Source organism: Cimex lectularius, unplaced genomic scaffold, assembly GCF_000648675.2.
Source record: "Cimex lectularius strain Harlan isolate CLEC.00 unplaced genomic scaffold, Clec_2.1 scaffold8, whole genome shotgun sequence".
In the NCBI taxonomy this organism is placed as follows: Eukaryota; Metazoa; Arthropoda; class Insecta; order Hemiptera; family Cimicidae; genus Cimex; species Cimex lectularius.
Genome location: NW_019392656.1, coordinates 258,771 through 284,390, shown reverse-complemented (window position 1 = coordinate 284,390; position 25,620 = coordinate 258,771). Strand labels below are relative to the sequence as shown.

Sequence of the window (25,620 nt, the reverse complement as noted above, 5' to 3'; positions counted from 1 at the left end):
AATCATTCATTTTCAATTTTAGCCTGTTGAAAGATATTTTATATAAAGCTGACTACTTGAAACAGGAAACCTTAATTAGCTTACTATCAAATCTTGTTTCTTCAGATAGTTCATGTTATACAATTGACTATTATTCTGAAAATTTTGATTCTCTTAATTTACAGTTGGTAGTTTTTATTTTTATATAACTTTTATTGGGTGTTAATAAATGCTTTTTTAAATAACAGTTTTGGAAATGAATCAGTAAAGGAGCAGCTTACAGAAATTGCTTCTAGCCATACTGAGAAAAAGGAGTGTATAGCCAAAGTAAGTCTTCATTTTATATTTTTTGCCATATCAAAATAAAATATTCATAATTTGCCTATTACAGTTGAAAGAGCTATTGGAACAAAAATCCATTAAGGAGGTCATTTTGGAAAGGTTTTGGGACAGAAAGTATGTAGCTGAAATTATATCCTGGTTTAAGAATGCAGCCATTGATTTTGAAATTAAAGAGGTCGATACCGATGTTAGCGATACAAATATGTTTGTTGAGAACAATATAAATTTCTTCAAAGTAATGAAATAAGTATGCTATACTGTCATAAAGATTTCTTATAGTAATATTATATATACCATAAAAATATTGTTTAATAATTTTATTTCCATCAATCTTTCAATAAAATATTACAAATATTTTACATTTAATGTACTTTTGTTTACATTATATAATATCTTGTGAATGATTTTATATTTGTAAAATGTCAATATTTCTTACTGTTTATTTGTAAGCAAGTTAAATAATATAAGGCTTAATGGCATGACAAGTAATACAGTAAAATAGCTTTTTTTCAGTCAAATTGGTACTTTTTCTTCCAATTGAATACTTTTCCTAACCGATTTAATACTTTTCTCAAGCATTTTAATACTTTTCCCAATTAAATTAGTACCTTTCCCAAGCAAATTAATACTTATTTAAAAGTTCCTCAGGTGAGTTAACACAGTGGTTAAAACAGTGTTCGTCAATCATTAATATTTTGTAACAGTTTATTTAAAAAAGAGCAAGTGTGGTACGTATTTAAGTCTTTCAGATTCCGAACAAACGTTTTAATATTTTTTTATTTTTCCTGTGTGTCACAGCAGCGTGATTTGGTGGTGGAAATTAAAATTATGAAGTTTTGCTATAGAAGACAGGTGTGGAATATTGCACAATTTTTTTCAGATGGCAATGTGATATATTCCTAAAAGATAAATGATTACTATATACTGAAAAAGTATAAAAGTCATCAAGGTATGGAAGTACATCTCCTCATGAAAGTCAGGGTGGTGGTAAAATCATTTTAAAAAGTTTGATTTGAAATTTAAGTCTTTTTTTCTACAGATATTCGTTTATTGTGTCTTTTACTCCCAGTATTTCCAATCAGAGTTCCTGGGAGATGCTATTTGATTAACTACATACTGGAAATATTTTTTAACCTTTGAAGCTCCTGTGGTACATCTTGATAAAATATTTAAGTTTTTTATGTTTAAATAATTAAGGTACATAGTAGGTAGCTAGTTTATGTACTGCAGAGATACTAAGCAAGTACTATTTTGTTGTAGTTTTTGAAGTTTTTCCTTCATCATGGAAGGTTGAAACTGATAAAAATTTAATGTTATGCTTGATTATGAATGTAACAAATTTTTGTTATTAATCAATTTTGCATGCATAAGCAATTTAGTATGGATATTTGTTGTTAAAAAAAATTATATTGCTGTCAAAAATCAATATAATTTTGCATGTCCACAGATAAAATGAAAATAGTAAGTAGAATTTATTTTTATTTGTTTTAAATTTAAGAAATATTAAGTAACTTCAAACAATATATGATAAGTTTAGTACACTGAGAGGTGAAAAAGTGGTCACTATTAATATTTTTAATTAACTCTTAGACAAACTCCTAATGATTATTTTACAACAATATTTAGTCAATTTTAAAGGATTAGAGGTAAATAAAACACAGATAAAATCTCCCACTCATGTTTACAATTGGATTTGGTAAATAAATCTTTGAATAGTCAATCTCTTCTTAGTTGGTTTTTGTAAAGTTTTTGTTTGTTTTTTGTAAAGTTTCTTTCTAATGTTTCGGTGGTTTGATTTTTTAGTTTCAAATTTGTTTGAATAATGGCGGTATATTAATCTCTTGTAATCTCAGATGATTTTGGTTAAAATGAAACAAAATAAAGTTTGTTTTAATCTGTTATTAAAAGTAATTACTATTTTTTTGTTCCAGCAATTCCAGACCACTTGTATAATTGTATACTTAAATGCAAAAAAATTCAGTATTTTTTCTATTCTATATATTTCCTTAGAGGATGTTTACTGAAACATTAACGTTTCTCTGCATTTAAGATTATGCATTTACTCTTAATTGTGCTTAATAAGGGAAATAATAATAAGCAATAGATGTAAACTCACAGTCTTCTGATTTAATGAGCCATTGAAAAGTAAATGATGGAAAGTAAATGCAACAGCTTTCACAAAGCGATTGAAAACAGCCTAACTACAATTTGTTTGGTTGAAATAAGAAACTTAAAAACAAATTAATTTTGATAAGCTTTTAAACTGAAACAATAATTCACTGGATAAGAACAAGCTGATTACCTCAATTAGCCGTATATAATTAATGGGCCAGAGTCAAACACATCTAGTCAGCAAAGATATATGTGTATATCTAATTGTATATTGGGATTTATTTAGCCATCCGAATATAAATTTTTACACAGAAAGACCTAATATTATGTAAATACAGTACAGTAAATAAAGTATTTTTATTTTTTGGATAATCCATATAGGCTGTTGGCAAAAGGCAAGTAAAAATCATAATTTTCTATCAAAACTGAAAGATCCATGTATTGTATCAACAAATATTAATTTTATTATTAAAATTAATTTTTTCATGATTAGCTAGCTTCATCATCTTGTGGTTTGGCACTTTACAATATTATTCATGAAATTTAAATTTAATTTTGACCCACTGTTGGTATCCTAGCACCATAATTAGTGGCTACATCAATAATATACCATTTTTTACTGAAATTGTTTAAGATAACCTGGGCTTTGGTTTAGCTAAACAAATATTCTCTCTTTTTTAGATAGTTACTCTGCTAATAGGGATTAGCAGTGCCAAGAGCAGTAGTGATCAAATTGAGGATAAAAATGTAGTATACCCTTTTTGGAAATATTGGAAACCATCCTATTACTCGCTTGAAATTGCTCCAAATATTGAAGAGGAATCATTCTCTGGAGAAGTTCGAATAACTGGAACAACTTTAGAGGACACGGACAAACTTGGGCTTCATAGCAAAGTGAACATTTCAGATGGATTTTATTCAATTAAAGAAAATTATACACGATTAGATTTGAATTTAGCATCAGAAAATTACACTTCTGGTGTTATTGTTTTTAAGTTANTAGTGGCATTTGTCATATATGATGACATGTCCAATAAAAAACTTAGAAAGAACATTACAATTTGGTATCCAGATGAGAGCAAAGAAAAAATGCAGTTAGCTTTTGATAATATGGGTGTTTTATTAGAAGCAATGGAAAATTACACTGGAATGGATTATCATCTCCCAAAAATGGATCTTTTGGTGGTTCCCAGGAAAGTCGCTGTTGCTATGGAAAGCTGGGGTCTCATCACATGGGGGTAGTTATGATCATCATTATGTTGAACTATGCAAAGGCTAATTTAATCTGTTGTTATAAAATATTCCTATTCAGATATGAGCACCTATTGGGAAAAAATGAAATAACCCATTTTGATGAGATGGTATTTGTTCATTCAATGGCACATGAAATTGCACATCAATGGTTCGGTAACTTGGTAACATGTAGATATTGGTGTAACTTATGGCTCAATGAGGGCATTGCAACATATTTAATGTATCTGAGTGTTGATAAGGTAATACTTTTGCTACTTTTTAATGACTAACAAACTAATACAAAATCAATTTTAGGTATATCCAGAGTTAAAGGCTAAGGATACGTTCCTGCCATATTTTACAGACATAATTATGTCAGCGGATTTCGTGACACCTTCTCCTTTGGTAGAACAAAATTATTGCAAGAATGACATTTCGCAGTATCCTATTACTCCAATGCAATATTTTAAAGGTTTTCATACCACAACTTTTCAAACATTTTTAATTTTTGATCATTTCCAAAAAATAGAATCTTTAAATGGGCATTCTTTTAAGGTGCCACTATTACAAACATGGTCGCGAACATAATAATGAACAGTGATTCATTCAGACAAGGATTGCAAACTTATCTGATTGAAAAGTAATAAAAAATGACTTATAACAATTTCCAGTGTTTAATTTTGTTCTCATTCCAGCCAGTTTGATTCAGTCACAGGGAAAGAACTTTGGAGAGCATTGCAGACCAAAATAGACAAGTGTTCAATTCCTGAAGGAGAATCACTTGAGTCATTGATGCATGGTTGGACTCACAATTATGGATTTCCACTGCTGACAGTCTACAGACATAAAAATGGTTCTCTCGCTGTTAAACAGGTAAATCTCAACATCACAGAATTCAGTTATTTATTTCCAATAAACAGAATAAATTTTCTAACTTTGGTAAAAATGAAATTGTAAAGGAGCCATTTGATATTCAAAGACAAAATAAAGATGTTAAAAGCTATTGGTGGATTCCTGTAACATACACAACATCAAAAGAGAGAGATTTTGACAATGTTCATCTCAAGGAGTGGCTTAGGCCAACCAATGAAGCACAACCACTTGCTGTAAACATAAAAGATGATGAATGGATAATTTTGAATCTTCAAAATATAGGTATTAAAAATACAAAATAAACTACAAATTTTACAATTTTAACATATCATGAGCTTGCTATGTACTTAAGGATCCCTATCGATAAGATTGACATAAATGAGGGGGCCAAAAGCCTTTTCTGCACCTTGACCTGAGTGTATCTATTTTGCTCCTATATTTTTTATAACTCACTCCCGTGCCTCTATCCATTTTTATGCCGCCAGGGTACTGTAGGATTTTCCTCCATAGATATTCTTTGGACCCCCCTTCCCTTTCTCATATAACCACCTCTGTACTAGTTGGTGAAATTGTATGTTGGAGTTGTGGCATGCTACATTTTTAAGTAAATATTTTATGTTTATTTTGGTAAATATTATTATTTTATTCCCAACCTGACAGTGGTATGAGTCTATAAAAGTGTTAACCATGAGATTTTTCAGGCTATTACAAAGTGAATTATGATAAAAGGACTTGGGAGCTCATTACTACACATTTAATGAGTGATAACATGGCTCAAATCCATCCTTTAAGCAGAGCTCAACTAATTACTGATGCATTTTTCCTTGCCAAAACAGACATCCTGAATTACTCAACTTTTTTAAATATTTCAAGATACCTCCAAAACGAATTCCATTACATTCCTCTTGAAATAGGTTTAAACACGACTGAGAGTCTAGTATACTATTCAGAGGACACACCAGTTTTTGACCCCCTCATAGTAAGTTTTAAAATCAAATACAACTGCAAACTTTACAGTACTTATGCCAATTTTAATTTTAGGGATACATCAAATACATTGTAAATAATGTATATAAACATTTTATATCCAGTGATTTCAAAGTTACCAATTTTACTAACCATAAAGCCAAAATGACGATAATTAAATATGGCTGTTTATTAGATTTCCAACACTGCAAGAATCAAACCAAAGAACTTCTTGATGATATCATAAACAATAAAATTGATGAAAATCAGTATGTGTTAATCAATTGATGTACTTTCAGCAAAAGTAACTTTGGATTAAATGTTTATTATAAGGTTAAACTCTGAGTTGAGGTATACTTTTTGGTGTACTGCGGCTAAAATAGGAGATGAAAAAGTGTTCAACCACATTAAACAGAAATACACTGAAGAGAAACAATCATCAATAAAAGATGAATATTTACATGCTTTGTATTGTGTTAAAAATGAAACAGTATTTATTAGGTATATAACTGTTTATTCCAAAACTTAGTAGAAAATAATGATGTGATTAAAAAACTGGAAGCATTTTAATTTTTAGCTTCTTGAAAGATATTTTGGATAAGGCAGACTATTTAAAAGAAAATATATGGACAGATTTGCTTATCGATGTTGTTTTCTTGGACTCATCATGTCTTACAATCGACTATTTTTCAAAAAATTTTAATTTGCTTAGTTCGAGGTTCGTAGATTGTTTTGTTATATAGCTCTTTTATCCAGTGTTAACAAGTACTCATTTTACAGTCATGGAGATGTATTAATGGAGCATCTTGAGACCCTTGTTAATAAACAGGTGTTGAAGAAAAAATGCAAAGATAAAGTAAGAGGAAATTCTACATTTGAACTAGAATAAAAATTTTTCAATGCTTTTTTGTTTATCACAGTTGAAAGAACTTTTGGTACAAAAATCTATCAATCTTACTATATCTGAAAAACCTCTTTGGGATGAAAAGTATGTTGCTGAAATTAGTTCCTGGTTTAAGAGTGAAGCCATTAATTTTGAAATAAAAGAGGACAATACCAATATTGGCGACACAAATATATTTATTAAGGATAATCTAAATTTCTTCAAAGTAATGAATTAAAATGTTGTTTGTATGTTACAGTAAGTCAAACAATTTGTATAATATAGTAAGTCAAGTTATTTTGTGTAATATATTTTACCTTATGTACTATTGTTTAATAGTAACAGTGTCCATCTATTTTTCCAGTAATTTATTGATTTGATATATGTATAATTACGAAAAATTATGATCAACATCTAAGTTAAACATGTCCTCTTTTCAATCTTACTCCTTCATTGAGCAAAAAGCATGCTGCTGAAATTAATCCCTGGTATAAGGTGTAGAGAGTTAGAAAGTGGAGAGGACAGTAGCAGTGGCAAGTTTAGTTTTGGCAATGCTAAAATGTATATTCTATCAAATAAAATGCTAGGTTTTAAGTAGGTTTAAAAAGTGGTTTGACTCCTTGTCTGTGACAATCAACGAAAGTTGGAAGGTGCCCTCCTCTATGACAGGAATTACATTACTTTCACTATGTAGCCTGACTTTTATCTAGCTGAAAGAAATAAATGGGTGCACTTGTTTTTCATTTTACTGTGAGTAGTAGCAGAAATAAGCTCTTCCCATTGCATGGTAGAACTCATCACACACACACACACACACACACACACACACAAAAGTTTAAACGTCATGTTTACAAGAAATCAGCCAAGTTTGCTATGATGCATTACTTCCAGCGGATATAAAAATTACAGTTGACATTGCAGTAAAAATGAATTAGAAGGTATAAAATACAAGAATGAAAATAAAATCAAATAAAAAAAGGCTAGGTGATGACCAATGTGGACTGCCCACTTTAAAACTATCCACAATATATACTTGTTTACAAAATACTAAACAATACTGTTATTTAATAGTTTAATTTGGCATTGAATAAATTTTTTAATATTTATTTTGATTGATTTGATTCGAGTTTACAAACAGACACCTTAAAACTAGCTACAAGATCTCGCAGATCCTTATGGAACACGGCAAATGGATGCATATCTGCACTGCGTCAGGCCCAGTGAGAGCCTGCCTTGTTACTGCAAGGCAGCTGCATCCCAGACAGTGGATCATTTACTTTGGGGCTAAGACTGGCCAGCTTGGAATTGGCCACCTGAATAGCACATGCTGCTAGGAATAAGAAATTTATTTTCAAAAACACAAGCACAGACACTAAACCTGAATATTGGTGGGTTCCCGAATCATACACAACATCGAAAGAAAGAGATTTTGAAAATGTTCATCTCAAAGAGTGGTTAAGGCCAGCCATGGAAAAAAAAAAAAAAAAAAAAAAAAAAAAAAAAAAAAAAAAAAGAGTGGATAATTTTGAATCTTCAGAACAAAGGTATTAAGCAATTTTGTTCAAATTTCTGTACTGTTGTTTTTATTATATTTTTTCTAATATGACGACCACAAGTGAAAGGTTAGTGCAATTCAAATTGAATTTAAATTCAGTTTTATTTAAATGCATGGGAAATGTATAAGTAATGCAAATACATATTGTATTAGGATATTACAGAGTCAATTATGATGAAAAAACATAGGAGCTCATTGCAGCAGATTTATTGGGTGATAATCATGGTCAGATTCACCCTATGAACCGGGCACAAATAATAAATGATGCTATATTTTTGGTCGATTTCAAAGGTCTGAACTGCACAATCTTTTTAAATCTCTCGAAATATCTTAAAAATGAGCTTCACCACACTCCACTCAAAAGTGGTCTTAGATTCATTGAAGGATTAATTCATCTTTCAATGGGAACATCCGTTCACAATGATCTCAAAGTAAGTTTTAAAACCAAAAAGAAACTTCACAATACTAACACCCTGATGCATTTTAGAAATACTACAAATTCATTGTATCCAATGTGTACAAAAGAGTTGGGTCCAAAGATGAACGAAGAAGTCAAAATGCTAATTGTTAAATATGACAGCTAAAACTCTTCTTGATGATAACATGGAAAACAAAATGGATGTAAACCAGTATGCGCTACTGAATGTAATATAATTAAAGAACTTGTGAATTGGCAATAAAAGTAATAATAAATTGAATTATTATTAGGTTAAAACCTGAGTTGAGGGAAACATTTTGGTGCATTGCTGCTAAACTATGAGATGAAAAGGTGTGTAACTTCATTAAACAGAAATATATTGAAGAAAAACAATGGAAAATAAAGCAAGATTATTTGGATGGTCTTTGTTGTGTTAAAGACAAAATGCTATTTAATAGGTAATTTAGAAATGTCTATTTATCACTAAAATTTAACATACTCAACTAAAGTAGAAAATAATGTTTGAAATTAAATAACAAAATCAATTTCAGCTTCTTGAATGATATTGTGGATAAAGCAGACTACTTAAAAAATGGGCCATATTTTATTCATTTACTTTCTAAACTTATTTCCAAAGACACTTCATGTTATATTGTAGATTATTACATTGACAACTTTGACAATCTTAGTTTGAAGTTTGTAGATTTTATTATTAATAGGTTCATCTAGTAGAAACAATAATGCTTTTCTGTAACAAGGAAGCAACTTGAAAATATTATATATACAAGTACTAAAACTGTAATGTGTAGATATAACTAGATATATAATTTTTAAAATGTGTTTGTATTAATTGCAGTTGGCTCAATTCATCAACCTTACCTATTTCAAACAATTCTTTCCAAAAGAAGTTATAAAAAACTTCTGGGATGAAAATGATGTGGCTAAAATTAGTGCCTGCTTTGAGAATGCAGCCATAAATTTTGATATCAAGGAAGATGATACCATTATTAATGACAAAAATATATTTATTAATGATCATTTCAATTTCTTCAAGGTAGTGAAGTAAATTCTTGTTTCTATACTCTAGTAAATTCTTTCAAATACTATTATATTATTGTTTTATTATTTTTTATTTATCAATATGCCCACTAGTAACCACTACTTTAAGTTATACACAAATGAACAATAAAAATTTCGTGTAGTTTTATTTTCTAATTATACCAACATATATTTTTTAAATATATTATTTGTAACCTGTATAGATTACAACACATATTACAAATATGCATTGTAAAATGTATATATATTTTTTCTCCAGTTTATACACTGATGTTAAGACTGAGACATGTTAAGAGAAACTAGCCAATGGTAGCTCTCAATAAGAGGGATTAAAGAGCGAGGAAGTCTTGAGACCAACATCATTTAAGAGTATGTGTTGAGTTTTCAGGATGGAAAATATCCTGAAAAAATATAAAATTAAACTATTTTATTTAATTAAGAATCAATGTAATGGTTAAGCTGTTGAATAATTGCTAATTGCTCATAAACATATATCGTTTTTTGCATCTGCATATTTTTCATAAGATGAAGTGCACAGGAGAAGTAAGAAGGCTGGTGAAATACTGTGAAAGAAAACTTTCCATATTTGTTGGGCAGTGTGCAAATGTCCAGTAGGAATAAGTGCGGAAATGGTTCCTTCCCCTCTATTGTAAAAGCGTTTTGAACCAGTACTTATTTCTTAAAAACTGCCATCAGGAAATGTAGAAAACCTGATGAACGGCCACTGTTAGACCATAAAATTGTGTGGATTTGACTTTGAAACACTGTGTCGAAGATTAACGAATTGATAATTTATTTGGAATTTAATTCTAAAATACTATCCAACCTCAAAACAGACATAAAGTGTAAATTAGGTGGTTGCTTCTTAAAAGCATCAAGTTGGAGATACTTTTCAATACCGCTACATTACAAAAATAATTGAAAACAAAAATTCTGAGTGTAAAATTTATATTTTACTTTTTCGTTTCATTTATGCGACAACAATTCCTTTTTTGTAATTTGCAAAAGGCTTTTTTTAGATAATATAATTTAATAAGTTGCACTGATAATTCATTAATTGTGGTAATTTATTGCTGTATGGAATTAATATAGTTCAGTTTTTATTATTGTTAAGATGATACAATTTAGGAGTTATGGGACATTTTCATGATCCTCACCTTTTGAATCAAATGTTATTTGTTATAATTTATTTATATTTTTTAAAAGGGGTGGCAATGGCAGAGGTCATATCCTCTGGGTGCCGGCGTTTTTGAAAAAAAAATCTAAGTATGTTGGTTTTGAATCCAGCAGCCCCTTGAATCGGGGACCTGTACCTTATATTTACAGTAATGACGTTTTAACAAAACCAAATTATATAACTAAATTAAATTTAATTTACTTCTATTTAAAGTGTGTAATGTATTGCAATATCAAGGTTTAACTGAAAATCTATAGAATAGGTAGTTGCATTTATGATATTTATAATCTACTAATGTACCTCTATGTTAAACATAGGATTAAAAATGTATCCTCAAAATGAATCTATTGAAATTTAGCATGAATTACTAATAACATTTTATAAAATATTTCTATAGCATTGGTTGTTATTTTTACATTTAAAGACAAAAACTGAGAACAAAATAAAATATGTTACTGGATTTCAGAGGACGACATACTTTAATTAGATAACTAGTGACTATTTTGTTATTATATAATTTTGTTATTAATCAACATTTTATAACTCAGATTATAATTATGCACTGTTGATTGTTTTTATAATTTTTTTGCATAACTTTTTGTTGTATTATTGTTTAAAATCATTTTCTTTTCTGTTTCTTTGTATCATGTAAAAGGGCTTGTTGCTTGTTAAATAAATGAATGTTAAGGATAAATTTGCAACTTTGAATATTTAGTAGTTAGAAGTTGTACTTTGAATAGTTAGTAGAGCAGTTTCTCCACAGTTCAACAAAGGAGACCACAAATGATTCGAGCTAGTTTCATCAGATAGAAATTTTGTAATGTTATATCATTACGTAGAAAAATTCTTAGATAATATTGTGATAAAGATACATCCTCACTGATTAGAAGTGTTTTGGATTAAAAAATAAAACACTGCAATGGCTTCTTGGCATGTAAGTACTGCTGTATTTGATAAATAAACAATCGTTTCTAAGATTTTCTTAGAGCAATTGCATATTATAAAAATAAAATTGAGTTATTGAAGAGAATTTAATCAATAAAAATACAATAAGGAATTATTACTCAACATCTCATTTTCATAACAAATATCAAGCTTATTTATTTTTTACTTATGATGCATGCTATGTAAGAAACAATAAAAGACAGTAAATTGCCGTGTACAATAGCGAAAATAGAAAAGTAAGTGTATTGGTTTTTTTGTTTTACATTAACATTTTTCTTGTTTGTTATATAATTTTAAATTCCTACATATTAATGGGTCAATGAAAATTAAATACTGAACGAAAACAATTAAATTATGATTTATTTTGTTAAAATATAAAACTTAAAAACGAAACACATCAAATAAGCTTTTTTTTTGTTAATTAAAACTTATTTAAATTTATTGTTTTTTTAAGCTATGAATTTTTTTGGTGAATAAAAAAAATGGATCAATTATTCCAAATTAGAAATTCAGTTCTAGATGTTGCAATTTACTTATTACATGGGGTTGGTTGAAATTATCATCTTTTTCGTATACATTTATAATAAAAATAATTGTATAAAAACCTGATTACATACTTCAAAAGGAGTTAAATGTACCGATGAAGAACCATGGTGTAGCTCAAATGCATTTATAATAAAAACAAATGGGTACAAAAAAGATGATTATTTCAACAAACTTCATATAAATAATGTATCAATTGAACAGTACATTTAGTCAGTAAAGATAAATGTGTATATGCAAGAAGAAGATTAGTTAACTTTGCTTAAGTCCTCTAATTGCTTATTTAGATTTATTTAGACTTTCAAATATATTTTTATATAAATGATTCCAAAAATTATATGAATAAAAGCTGTAAAAGTCAACTCAAAAATATTCTTTCTATTTTAGATAGTTATACTGTTAATTGGGATAAGTAGTGCCAGTAGCAGTAGTGATCAAATTGAGGATTCAAATATAGAATATCCATTTTGGAAATATTGGAAACCATCCTATTACTCACTTGAAATTGCCCCAAATATTGAAGAGGAATCATTCTTTGGAGAAGTTCGAATAGCTGGAACAATTTTAGAGGACACGGACAAACTTGGGCTTCACAGCAAAGTGAACATTTCAGATGGATTTTATTCAATAAATGAAAATAATGCTCAGTTAGATTTGAATTTAGCAACAGAAAATGACACTTCTGGTATTATTGTTTTTAAATTAGATCAAATTATAAAGAAAGATGTTGAATTTGTACTCACATTAAAATACTCTGGTCAGATGCAAGAACTAAAAGGATTGTACATGTCTTTTTATGAATTCAATGATGAAAAAAGGTTGGTATTTGAAATATTCTCATTATTTTATTTTGTCATTTATTATGATTTTAGAAAAGTAATTAGTACAGAATTACAACCAATGGGGGCCCGATCAGTATTTCCCTGTATAGATATTCCTAGTTATAAAGCAGTATTTGAGATTAAATTGGGAAGGCCACAGTCCATGAAAGCTCTGTCAAACATGCCAGTTAGAAGCACATCTGCTCCAGAGTAAATATTTTTACATAAGATTCACCATTATGATAACTGCCATTGCTATTTTATAGTCCAAAAATAAACGGTCAAGTTTGGGACACATTCTACCCAAGTCCAAAAATGTCCACTTATCTAGTGGTATTTGTTATATTTGATGACCTGGCCAGCATAGAACTTCCAAAAAACACCACTATTTGGTTTCCAGAGGAGAGCAAAGATTATATGCTTTTGCCATCTGAAATTATGACAGTTTTAATGGAGGCGATGGAAAATTACACTCAAATAGATTATCATCTCCCAAAAATGGATCTTTTGGTGGTCCCCAGGAAAGACGCTGTTGCTATGGAAAGCTGGGGTCTCATCACATGGAGGTAGTTTTCCTCACACAATATGCAACGGTTAATTTTGATTTGTAGTTATTGATCATTTACAGTCATAAAAACATATTTATGAAAAGTGAAATGTCTTATTTTGAAGAAGAGTTAGAATTTGTTCTTTCTATGGCCCACGAACTCACACATCAATGGTTTGGCAACCTTGTAACCTGTAGTTACTGGTGTTATTTTTGGCTTAATGAGGGCATTACATCATATTTAATGCATTTAATTGTAGACCAAGTAAGTTCTTTTTGCTATAGATTTTGAATATAATTTTAATCCACAATTGTTTTCAGGTGTTTCCAGATTCAAAAGCTATGGAATTGTTCATGTCACTAAACACAGATAATGTTGTTTCTCAAGATTACTTTGAGCCTTTTTCTTTGGTTAGCAGTAAATACTGCCTGAATGACATTTATGATTATCCTTTATCTTCTAACATGTACTTTAAAGGTACTGTATGAACTATTAGTAAAAAACACGTATAAATATTTGTAAATCAAAATAGTTACCGTTTCTACGTTGAAAATTAAAATCTATATTAATTCAAGGTGCTGCTATCACAAACATGGTTGCAAATGTCGTTATGAACAGTGATTCGTTCAGAGAAGGATTGCAAACTTATCTGATAGAAAAGTAATCAAATGTAATACATATATATTTAATTCGGTGTTGCATTTTATACATATTTTCAGCCAGTTTGACTCTGTAACAGAGCAAGAACTTTGGGGATCATTGCAGGTGAAAATAAACGATAGAACATTTCCTGATGGAGAATCCCTTGAGACATTGATGCACGGTTGGACTCATAACAGTGGCTTTCCCCTGCTGACAGTCAATAGACATGAAAATGGTACACTCACTGTGAAACAGGTGATTCCCAACATCACCTATTTTTAAATAATTAATGAAAAATTCTAATCAACCAATTTGTTTTGTACAAATTATATTAATCAAATTATCTTACAGGAGCCGTTTTATAGCACAGAGCAAAAAGTTGATTTTAATAGCTACTGGTGGGTTCCTTTATCGTACACAACATCCAAAGAGAGAGATTTTGAAAATGTTCGTCTCAAAGAGTGGTTAAGGCCAACCAACGAATCACAACCACTTACAATAACTATAACAGATGATGAGTGGATCATTTTAAATCTTCAGAACAAAGGTATTAAGAAATATTTACAATAATTCTACTTTTTTCATTCGACAGTATAGTTTAGAAATACATTTTTTATTAAATAAAAACCTTTTATTTATTTATTAAAATCTTCTTTTTATGCTGTGAGTTTCCAATCTTCTTTTTATTAATTATTCAGAAATTGTAAGATGTGGTCTGGTGTAATGTAGGTTTCAGAAAAACATTTTCTTTATCGTGCCAATGTTTCGATCTGAGTGAGTAGAAATACTTTGATTGAATATAAAAAATATATTTTGCATTGTATAAATTCACCTTTTTTCCACAACCTACATGTATTTGTTAAATGTAAACAATGTTTGTAAATCCCAGGCCCTGAAGGTGATCTCAATAAAGATCGAAACGCTGGCACGATAAAGAAAATGTTTTTCTGAAACTTACATCACATCAGACCGCATCTCACGATTTCTGAATAATCATCAATTAATGGTCACTAACCACCACACACTTCTTTTTATTTATTTTTTTTAGAGATTTTAATCTAGTGATTATGGGAGTGTTTTTATTCAGTGGTTGTACTGCTCTTAGCAGGAAGTTTCAGATCAAATCTTGTTGGAAAACACAATTCGCAAGAAGTCCAAGTTTCTGGGCACTGGGCTTTAAATTTTCTTTAAGAATGTCCATAGAAATATATTGGTCCATGATCCCATCAACATGTTTTAATTTACCAACCCCTGATGACCCCTAACCTTGCCATGCTTCACCACCACAAACAATTCTTTTAAATTTCATAACTTCATTTTTTGTCTGCCACACTCTGACATTCATTCCCATCAGAACAGAAAACATAAAATTTTTATTCACCACTAAAAATTACACTGTCCCAAAAAGTTGAAGGCTTGTTTATACACGATTTTGCATATTACAATCTTTTTTGGTTGATCTTTAGTGATGTCGGGCTTTTTACAGGGAGATCATGAGCTAATACCACTTTTTTAAGAGTCTTATTAATTGTTTGAGGTGTTACATGAATGCCATAATCCATTTAAAGATGTCCAGCTTTGATAGGAACTAGTGACTCACAACTCGCATGTTCTCTCTAATTTTTTTTGGCCACCCTGATTAGTTTTTAGTTCTGGATGATTGTACAGGTGACGTGATATTTGCAAACAATTTTATTTAACGATTTTCCAAGACTAGTGTCGCATTATCAATGACCTGGTTCAATTGGCACCTCCATTATAATAAAATATTTGTAAAGGTCTCATAAAATTGATTCTTAAGTTACTACTAAATTTGAAAATAAAAGGAAATAAGTTTAGGCAAAGCCTTAACCTTTCGAGTGATTTACAGGAGTTACTGGGTCCCCAGTGTTTCTTTCGAAGAGCACTTTTCAGCTTTCTCAAATTTATTGGAATTTATAANGAAAAAAGGTTGGTATTTGAAATATTCTCATTATTTTATTTTTTTAAGGAAAAAATTAATTTTTTTAGGGGTGTATGCTGATGTCTTTTACTAACTGCATATTTAACACACATTTTTATTAAATTGAGGCTAAGTGTGATCAATGTAATTGTTATTAATCTGTACTGTAAATTATGTTGTTCTTACTTCATTACCTAATTGTGAGATATGAACATAATAATTTTTTTTATCAGGCTATTACAAAGTCAATTATGATGAAAGGACATGGGAACTCATTACTGCCTATTTAATGAGTGAAAACATGCTTCAGATACACCCTCTGAACAGGGCCCAAATAATAAACGACGCCTTTGCCTTGGCTAATACAAGCCTTTTGAATTATTCAACATTCCTAAATCTTACAAGATACCTCAAAAACGAATTACATTATACTCCATTGTCCAACGGTCTTTCATGGATTGATTTGCTAGTACAGTATACTATGGGAACGCCAGTTCATGACACCCTCAAGGCAAGTTTCAACGACCGAAATAAAAGTTAATTCTACTAATAGAACGTTTCATTTTAGGAATACTACAAATACATTGTGGCCAATGTTTACAAACATGTTACATCCAAAGATTACCAAGCGAACAATCTAATTACCCATGGGATAAAAATGTTGATTATTAAATATGGTTGTTCATTCAACTTTCCACACTGCAATAATCAAACGAAAGATATTCTCAATGCTATCATGAATAATGAGATGGTTGAAAAGCAGTAAGTGCTACAAAATCTAATATAATAAAACTATTTGTGAGGTTTGTAAATAAATTGTGCTTAATTAAATTAAAATATTACGAGGTTAAATCCAGAGCTGAGGAGTACCTTTTGGTGTACTGCATCTACAATTGGAGATGAAAAGGTGTTCGAATATATTAAACATAAATATATTGAAGAGGAACAATGGTCACTTAAAGAAGATTATTTCAATGCTTTGTTCTGTGTTACAAAAGAAGGCCTGGTGAAACGGTAATTATAAAATATCTGTCTATTCCAATAGTTAAAAACATAACCAAATATTTTCATCTTTGATGTAATTAATGAGAATTTTATTAATTCAAGCTTGTTAAATGACATTTTATATGAAGCTGACTACTTAAAAGAAGAAAAAACCACAGATATGCTTAGTAATATTGTTTTTTCTGATACTTCCTGCTATACTATTGATTACTATTATGACAATTTTGATGATATTAATTCACGGTAAGAAATATTTATTTATATTTCGTCTTTATTGAGTTGTAATGATTTTGCTTTTTAATAACAGTTTTGGAAATAACTCTGTAGTAAAGGAACTCCAGAAACTTGTTACCACGAGTACAATGAAGAAAAATTGTAAAGACAAAGTAGGTCAAAGTGTTATACTTTCCCTGGAATAAAAATTTCACGGTATGTTTATTGCAGTTGAAGAAGCTGTCTGTAGAAAAATCCATCGATTTGGAGAATAATGGAACAAGATCTTTGTATGAAAATTTGCATGAAAATTACATTGCTGAAATAAAATCCTGGTTTGAGAGTGTTGATATCGATTTTGGAAGTCCTTATGAAGAGGAGGATAATAATATTGTAGACACAAATATATTTATTAAGGATAATACCAATTTCTTCAAAACAAAATAAGTTTTTGCAGGAATGCTTTATCTTTCAAATTTCAAACACTGCTGCATTTTTAATAATTAAGCATTCTATTAATAATAACTACTTTATTATAATTTAAAAATAAATGCTTTACAATTAATGTAGTTTCTTTAAATTGTACACTCAGCAGTATCAGCATTTGCATTATTCTGCTGTATGAAAATAGGCAGCTCTTCTAAATAATGTAATTTTGAGGAATCAAAATAAATGCTAAAACTTGTGACTATAATTTTTCACTCTTTTGTCTTAAATGCCCACAGTATTTTTTGATAGATTCTGAACCTCTGTGCATAGATGTGGATTACGTAATTATCTGTTCATAAATATTTGTAAATGAGTGATGTAAAAATGGACCAAATGTCTTGACTGTGAATTTTTGTGATCACACTTTCTGGCACATTTTAAAAAGTTTATTGATTATTACATATTTTGCTTATTACAAAGTGTGCTCATAGTAGTAGTAATATTGCAAGGCAATTAATTAGGTTAATTATCATAATACCAAAAATCATAAAAACCAAAAATACCCACATCTTCTTCTCTCTTAATTTCCTGATGCCATGAGGAGCGATCAAGATTGAGGTAGTTTAGAAAAATACCATAATCATTTTTTTTTTGCCAATGTTTCGACCTTTATTCGGGTCATCTTCAGGACATAAAGTGTAGTGTTATTCTTGTCATATTGGTTTTGTGTGACAGTGTGGTTACAATTGGTTCAAAACGTTTGCTTCTGGGATGAGGGGATTGAAGAATCTAAGAACCTTAGTATTAAAACAATAGCAAATGAAAAATTGGAAATGTTCTGTTTAGATTGATCATTTACAGAATTTAATCTTTGTGACTTTATTTTGATTTGGTATCAAAAGCAATAGTGCTGACTGTATCTGTAATAAAGCTGTGATCTTTGATATACATTTTATAAGACATTCACTAGACCACATGATACCTCAATTTGTTATTGCTTAAAGTCACATTGTTTAGGGCATCGGTGGCCACAACCGTTTAGGCGTTGACAAGGCGCTCATCAATGTAAGGTAAAGGTCCCGGGTTCGAATCCAGCAGCCCTGCATTCAAACCCGACATACTTACAAATGGGCTTTTTTTCAAAAACAGAAAAAATGGCAGTCAACAGCATTCATGAATTGATTTAGAAGGAGGCCTTGTAAGGTCAAAATAAACTACAAAAAATCTGTACATGTAAATTTCACAAATAGGAAATTTGGAGACAAACCAATAATCTTCATTGGTAAAGTAGTTCCACCGAATTTAATTCAATATTTAGGCATGACTATACATAAAAAATTAAATTGGAAAGCACATCAAAAAGTAAAGGAAAAACTTGTTGTCAAATACATCTACTTTATTGGTTGATTCACAGAAAGGAATTCACGGCTATCTGTGCAAAATAAAATAACGATTATAATCACATATTACAACCTATATGGATATACGATATACAAATTTGGATGTGTACTAAAAGAAGCAATAAAAGCATAATAGAACAGTTCTAAAATAAAGTTCAATGAATTATGGTAGATGCTATGCATGATAGACCACTAATGGCTGCGGTAATAAAGAGGCTGGCTCCTACATAATCAAATCTAATGGTAGATGCATATACAGAGATCTGAACATCCCGCACTGAGATCACACAGTCCTATGTTGCCTGTCTTCAAAGCCGAACACTGAGGCCAGCCACCTGCTACATTGTCTGAAGGCTGAAGAGGATAGAGCCATTTGCGTTAGTTTTGCAAAACGTTACGAGGTAAACTCAATTAAATAAACTGACACTTATGGTGGTATTTCAAGAAAGTAGTCACTTAGCGATGAATAGTAGTCATATAAGAGATAAATCCAGTGTTGCACCCACGTTAAAGTAATTAAGGTATGGAAACAAGAGAATAAAACTCATTACTTTATCTTCACTTCTAATTTCTTCCAATGCCAAACCATATAGCATATCATCACAATTGTCAAATGCTGCACTACCAGCATAATCAGATACTAATCTCTCTCCTTCGACTCTGGGTGATGCACATACTTTCCAGATATAACATCTGCCCATATTTTCCTGAACTTGTTTTTATCACGTGATGGAAGACTGGGTTGTTTCAATGAATCAGTTATACCAAATGGTTTTTCCAATCTGCAAGACCTATACATGAAAATATCCTGATCCTGAATTTTTCTTTTGAAATTTTGGATGTTCAATAGCCTTAATATTCATCTCTTGTCATCCTTTGGCTCTGGGTTCGAGGCTGAGTGAACCACCAAGATGACCAATCATTTTGGAAGCCAGCAACTATTTTAAAGCAGTGACCTGCAGTGACGAATTTACTAGCAGTTGCGAATGTTCCTCCTCATTTTGCCATGCAGGCTTAGTGCATAAGGAAATTCTCCAAAATTTGTTCTCTTCCTCTTCTTAACTTCCCGCCATCACTAGCAAACACACCAATCCTCAACAGTAAAACTATTAGAACCCACATTTCCAAAAAATATTCCATCCATGTTGTGTTTTGGTATTGATAAAGATAAGGACAATATAAATTGGGGTAATGTTTTCATATTGGTTTTAAAAGTAACATATGTTATTTAACATTTTTTTAATGAAACATTTATTGAATTTTAAATAAATTTATAAATATATAAATTGTAATTCAGTAAAGTGTAGAGTGTAATTCAGAAAATTAAAACAAAAAAGCACCAGGTATGGACATGATCGTAAGGCATCACATTGATGCATATGCCTAGAAAATGTCTCGTACTGTTAACACAAATATACAATGGCATCCTTTGAACGGCATACTTTCCAAAAAAATGGAAAATTGCTAAAGTGGTACCTATACATAAAGCCAAAAAAGAATGGGACAAACCAACCAGTTATCGACCAATAAGTTTGTTGTCTGCACTATCGAAGATCCTCGAGCGACTAATATTTCCAAAGCTTCTGAGTTATTTAAGTCCTGTAATACCGAACACACAATTTGGTTTCAGAGCATCTCATTCTTGTCTGTGGCAACTCCACAGAGTAGTGGATAAAATACTACAAACTTATGAGGAAAAAAAGTATTGTCTAGGTTTATTTATAGATACCCAAAAGGCCTTCGATCGAGTGTGGCATGAGGGCCTGCTATATAAGATTAAAAAGTTACTACCCGATATATACTACTGGCTGGAGAAGTCTTATGTGACCGACAGACAATTTTTTGTCAGCTATAAAGGGGCAAACTCGGAAGTACACAGCATCTCAGCGGGTGTTCCTCAAGGAAGTGTTCTGGGACCCCTCCTTTACATTCTGTACGAGCATGACCTTCCAGCAGATAGCAACATCGAAATAGCCCAATTTGCCGACGACAAAGCAGTGCTGTCCCAAAGTATCACGCTCAGTGATGCAGAAATGAAGATGCAGAATTACTGCCAAAAAATTAATGATTGGGCATCAAAGTGGAAAGTTAAGCTGAATTCAACTAAGTCCAAACTCATTAACTTCACTTATAAGAAGACCTCAAGGCCCTCACATGTAGTACTCGGTGGAGCTAATGTACCTCAAGCAGACTCATATAAATACTTAGGGCTACACTTGGACTCGCATCTCACCTGGAATAACCACATATCCTCATGTGTAACGAGAATTCCCTTGCGTATTTGCAATATCAAACCAATTCTCTCTAGCAATTCTGTCCAAATTCCACTTATGCAACTCCTTTATTTAAGCCTAATAAAACCAATATAGTTTTATGGCTCGCTCATTTGGTGTACTGCATCCGCCTCGCAAATAAAATGGATAGAAATGCTGCAGAACCGTGTATTACGGTTAATAACAAAATAACAAAGGAATGAACAGCTCCACCATGAAATATCGTTGACATCGGTAGAAGACGAACTAAAGAAGAGATACCCGATGCTGCTTGCCAAAGCTGACTCCCACCCGAATCTGGCAATTGCACAAATTCCAGCGAATATGCCTCCACCCTGCCAACAAAGACGGCTAAAAAGAAAGCATCATACGGACTACAGATTGTAAATATGTGTTAATGTAAATAAGTGCTAGTGTAAACGTGCGTTGAGGTTAATTTATTTATTAATGATATATTTATTTATCTCAAATTATTATACTCCAGTGAATTATTGTGTGGACTACCTTAGGGCAGGGCCCACCCTCAAATGCCATGTTAATCACACTTTTTGAGTGTGCTGTATATCAGTAGTTATTAGCAAAACATAATGTGTATGTACACAAGAGTTAAATAAAATAATTACAAAAATATATATAAACAATAAAAAAGGTGTTTTATTTATTGTTATAGTTGGTGTTCGTGTGTATTTTCTTTGTTAGTTAGAATATAAGCATAATTAAAAAAAGGATTTGTAGGGAACCTCTCAAATATCAAAAATTTTTGCCGATAAACAGTTTGCCATTAAAGCATCTGAATTAAAAGAGGGTTCATACTCACCCAACAAATAAAAGGCTTTGTAAGGTTGCTCGATGTGTCCCACTTAGTTGAAGGGTGTCATTCTTTAGTTACATAAAGAGAACATCTCACCTATTTTATTAGTAATCTGCCAGATTCCATTATTAGTTGGTCAAGCAGAAAATGAGATACCAGCTCCAAGTTTAGTACACTCTCTGGTATGCCAATTGTAGTTAAAATCCCTTGGCTGAGAAGCTGTTCGTTCTTTGGCTAGTGGTCAACTGTTCATTTCCTTCAATAAATTCATGTTCTGGAACCCACCTTGACCTTGTTGTGTATTCCTAGGGCCATAAGGCAATTTAGGCAGGAAACAAATGCATTTAGTGTCTTTATACATGTCTGACCCTGACTACTGTGTACAGGGTTGGATTATATGGACTTCAACTTGGAATATAGGACCAGTCGAAGGGGCTTTGCTAGGGTGTAAATCGGTCCTTTCACCCCCTCATCTATTTGAACCCCTTCTTGAATCTTGGGGTTTCCTTTATTCCAAAGGTCTTTGTTAACTATGACCTCTAGGAAGGGTCCTTCAACGTTGAGTTTTCTTCTTATTTTGTCGGCTACCATTACAGCTATCTCATTTATTTTTATTCTGTCTAAAGTTTTGTGATATCTCCTCCTTACATCAAATTTTATTTCTTTGTATCTCCAGAGTCTGGTGGCACTCTCAAAAGTCGCCTTTTGTACATAAATGCCATATGTAACAGTGGATATTGAGTGTGGTTTCTGTTAATGTTGTTAATGGACAAATATGCATTGCCCCTGTTATGTTACACACACACACACTAGTCTTCTCTCTCTCTCTCTCTCTCTCTCTCTCTCTCTCTCTCTCTCTCTCTATATATATATNTGAGTTTGGATGGTTATTTGATGATGTCTTCAAGCAAGTAGTCGACTGCTAATTAAAAATAAAATTATGTAGGGTGCAGATAAATGTAATGTTGTAGCATCATTAATGAAATCAAGATATGGAAAAAAGAGTAGAGATTTCTGTGCTATCTTATCTAATCCGTGTTCTTGAGTCATCATTATACCATAGACTTTTCCATCACAAATGAATGCATTACCAGAATCAGTGGGGTAAAATCTGTCTGTTTCAGCTGGAGATGAGGAACAGACTTCCCCTTTGGAAGACATATCATCGTTTGGACCAGGAAAAATCATAGAACAATCTGAATCCACCCATGGCTTCAATTCAATAACTTTCAGTTGATCGAGCTTTGATACATCAGCACTGCTTTTCCCCCATCCTATTCCAATACAGGTTTTTTTTCCAGCTACAATTGCTCCCCACATTGTTAAGAAGTCTTTTTTTGTTTTGGCTGGTAATGTTGCTATATTCAGTGAATCAGAAATATCAAATGGTTTAGTCAGTTTTATAACAGCTATATCATTAAAGTATCCTTCTATACGTTTTTTTTTGTAGTTCTCATGTAATTTGAATGATTCAATGCTCCTCTCTTGCTTTCCTGTTCCTTTTATAAAATTCAATGTGCCACCAATGAAAACGGACCAGTCCTTTTGGAAGCCATTATCAAAACAGTGTGCAGCACTGATTACTTTACTAGCACTTATTAATACACCTCCACATTGTATTCTGCCAACCATGATTAGTGCATAAGGAAATTCTCCTGATTTTGCATCTCTTCCTCCAGCCTGTTTCTCATCTTGAGCGATGGATGAACTGATTCTCAACAAGATAAATAGTAGAAGCCACATTTCTAACGGTATCTTGTGTGAGTTATGTTTGCATTATTCGATTTTCACAAAGAAAAATTGAGACCAAATTTTGGAAAAATAAGTTTAACTATAATTCAACACACTAAAATGAGATGATTTCCATCATATGTTTATGATGTAAAACAAAAAAGATAAATAACAACTATAAATGAATTAAATTAATATTAAAATTAATATATTACATTAATTAAGGTTTTTAGTTGAGATAAAAAAGTCAATGGCATGAGCGGGATTCGAACCCACAATCTTCGGCTAAATACACCGCTGCTCTAACACTTGAGCTATCGTGATCTCGATCCACGCGGACACTAACTCCCCATCTCAACCCCACCTTTTTGCCATTTTTCAAATTAATTGCCATTAAAATTAAAATAAGGCATGAGAGAGGTAGAGAGAGAAGAAGGAAGAAAGAAGAAAGCTTGAGATTGAGATTGAGATTGATTGATTGATTGATTGATTGATTGATTGAGAGAGAGAGAGAGAGAGAGAGAGAGAGAGANAAATTATGAGTTTTGATGGTTATTTGATGATGTCTTCAAGCAAGTAGTCGACTGCTAATTAAAAATAAAATTATGTAGGGTGCAGATAAATGTAATGTTGTAGCATCATTAACGAAATCAAGATATGGAAACAAGAGTACAGTTTTCTGTGCTACCTTGCCTAATTTTTTTTCTTGATTCATCATTATACCATAGAGTTTTCCTTCACAAATGAATGCATTACCAGAATCGGAGGGGTAAAAACTGTCTTCTTCAGTTGGAGATGTGGAACAGGCTTCCCCTTTGCCAGACATATCATCGTTTGGATCAGGAAAAATCATAGAACAATCTGAATCCACCCATGGCTTCAATTCAATAACTTTCAGTCGATCAAACTTTGTTGCATCAGCACTGCCTTTCCCCCATCCTAATCCATAGCAGGTTTTTTTTCCAGCTACAATTGCTCCCCACATTGTTAAGAAGTCTTTTTTTGTTGTGGCTGGTAATGTTGCTACATTCAGAGAATCAGAAATATCAAATGGTTTAGTCAGTTTTACAATAGCTATGTCATTAAAGTATCCCTGTACATGTGTTTTTTTTTTGTATTTCTCATGTATTTGGAATGATTCAATGCTCCTCTCTTGCTTTCCTGCCCCATCTTTATAATTCAATGTGCCACCAACGATAACGGACCAGTCCTTTTGGAAACCATTATCAAAACAGTGTCCAGCACTGACTACTTTACTAGCACTTAGTAATACTCCTCCACATTGTATTTTGCCAACCATGATTAGTGCATAAGGAAATTCTCCCGATTTTGCATCTCTTCCTCCAGACTGTTTCTCATCTTGAGCGATGGATGAACTGATTCTCAGCAATATAAAAAGTAGAAGCCACATTTCTAACGGTATCTTGTGTGAGTTATGTTTGCATTATTCGATTTTCATAAACAAAAATTTAGACAAAATTTTGGAAAAATAAATTTAACTATAATTCAACACACTAAAATGAGATGTTTTCCATCATATGTTTATGATGTAAAACAAAAAAGATAAATCACATTTGCAAATGAATTACATTAATATTGAAATTAATATAAGGCATGAGAGAGGTAGAGAGAGAAGAGATAAAAATGAAGAAAGCTTGAGATTGAGAGAGAGAGAGAGAGAGAGAGAGAGAGAGAGAGAGAGAGAGAGAGAGAGAGAGAG

The 25,620-nt window shown here is 31.4% G+C and overlaps 2 protein-coding genes and 1 long non-coding RNA gene across 5 annotated transcripts in view; 2 read left to right on the top strand and 1 right to left on the bottom strand.

The window, feature by feature from the left end:
* LOC106669603 (putative aminopeptidase-2) overlaps positions 1 to 17,950 on the top strand; it is a 31,709-nt gene extending 13,759 nt beyond the window's left edge. Inside the window, exons 13-41 of the mRNA XM_024224743.1 lie at positions 23 to 163; positions 228 to 306; positions 371 to 565; positions 3,115 to 3,671; positions 3,746 to 3,926; positions 3,982 to 4,138; positions 4,222 to 4,306; positions 4,362 to 4,539; positions 4,626 to 4,821; positions 5,241 to 5,518; positions 5,581 to 5,774; positions 5,839 to 6,006; positions 6,083 to 6,223; positions 6,286 to 6,361; positions 6,426 to 6,620; positions 12,473 to 12,903; positions 12,958 to 13,116; positions 13,173 to 13,472; positions 13,535 to 13,718; positions 13,775 to 13,931; positions 14,030 to 14,114; positions 14,174 to 14,351; positions 14,448 to 14,643; positions 16,272 to 16,549; positions 16,607 to 16,800; positions 16,885 to 17,052; positions 17,146 to 17,286; positions 17,351 to 17,429; positions 17,488 to 17,950. Coding sequence (XP_024080511.1) covers positions 23 to 163; positions 228 to 306; positions 371 to 565; positions 3,115 to 3,671; positions 3,746 to 3,926; positions 3,982 to 4,138; positions 4,222 to 4,306; positions 4,362 to 4,539; positions 4,626 to 4,821; positions 5,241 to 5,518; positions 5,581 to 5,774; positions 5,839 to 6,006; positions 6,083 to 6,223; positions 6,286 to 6,361; positions 6,426 to 6,620; positions 12,473 to 12,903; positions 12,958 to 13,116; positions 13,173 to 13,472; positions 13,535 to 13,718; positions 13,775 to 13,931; positions 14,030 to 14,114; positions 14,174 to 14,351; positions 14,448 to 14,643; positions 16,272 to 16,549; positions 16,607 to 16,800; positions 16,885 to 17,052; positions 17,146 to 17,286; positions 17,351 to 17,429; positions 17,488 to 17,703 — 5,587 coding nt within the window. The 3' untranslated portion in view covers positions 17,704 to 17,950. The remainder of the gene's footprint in view (positions 1 to 22; positions 164 to 227; positions 307 to 370; positions 566 to 3,114; positions 3,672 to 3,745; positions 3,927 to 3,981; positions 4,139 to 4,221; positions 4,307 to 4,361; positions 4,540 to 4,625; positions 4,822 to 5,240; positions 5,519 to 5,580; positions 5,775 to 5,838; positions 6,007 to 6,082; positions 6,224 to 6,285; positions 6,362 to 6,425; positions 6,621 to 12,472; positions 12,904 to 12,957; positions 13,117 to 13,172; positions 13,473 to 13,534; positions 13,719 to 13,774; positions 13,932 to 14,029; positions 14,115 to 14,173; positions 14,352 to 14,447; positions 14,644 to 16,271; positions 16,550 to 16,606; positions 16,801 to 16,884; positions 17,053 to 17,145; positions 17,287 to 17,350; positions 17,430 to 17,487) is intronic.
* Positions 7,917 to 9,443, top strand: LOC106669632. Of its 3 annotated transcripts, XR_001340954.2 has the most exons (4): positions 7,917 to 8,374; positions 8,431 to 8,588; positions 8,652 to 8,819; positions 9,218 to 9,443. It is a non-coding gene; the product is annotated as an uncharacterized LOC106669632 (long non-coding RNA). The 3 variants fall into 3 exon arrangements; XR_001340955.2 differs by having other exon boundaries at positions 8,431 to 8,572; positions 8,652 to 9,443; XR_001340953.2 differs by having other exon boundaries at positions 8,652 to 9,443.
* Positions 17,951 to 23,039: 5,089 nt separating the features above from the next.
* LOC106669602 lies at positions 23,040 to 25,451 on the bottom strand. The gene is made up of 2 exons (XM_014399182.2): positions 24,471 to 25,451; positions 23,040 to 23,944 (listed from the first exon to the last, which is right to left on the bottom strand). The coding sequence occupies exons 1-2, from the start codon at positions 25,309 to 25,311 to the stop codon at positions 23,073 to 23,075; spliced, it is 1,713 nt and encodes a 570-aa protein (XP_014254668.1). The 5' UTR covers positions 25,312 to 25,451; the 3' UTR covers positions 23,040 to 23,072.
* Between the last annotated feature and the right edge of the window lie 169 nt (positions 25,452 to 25,620).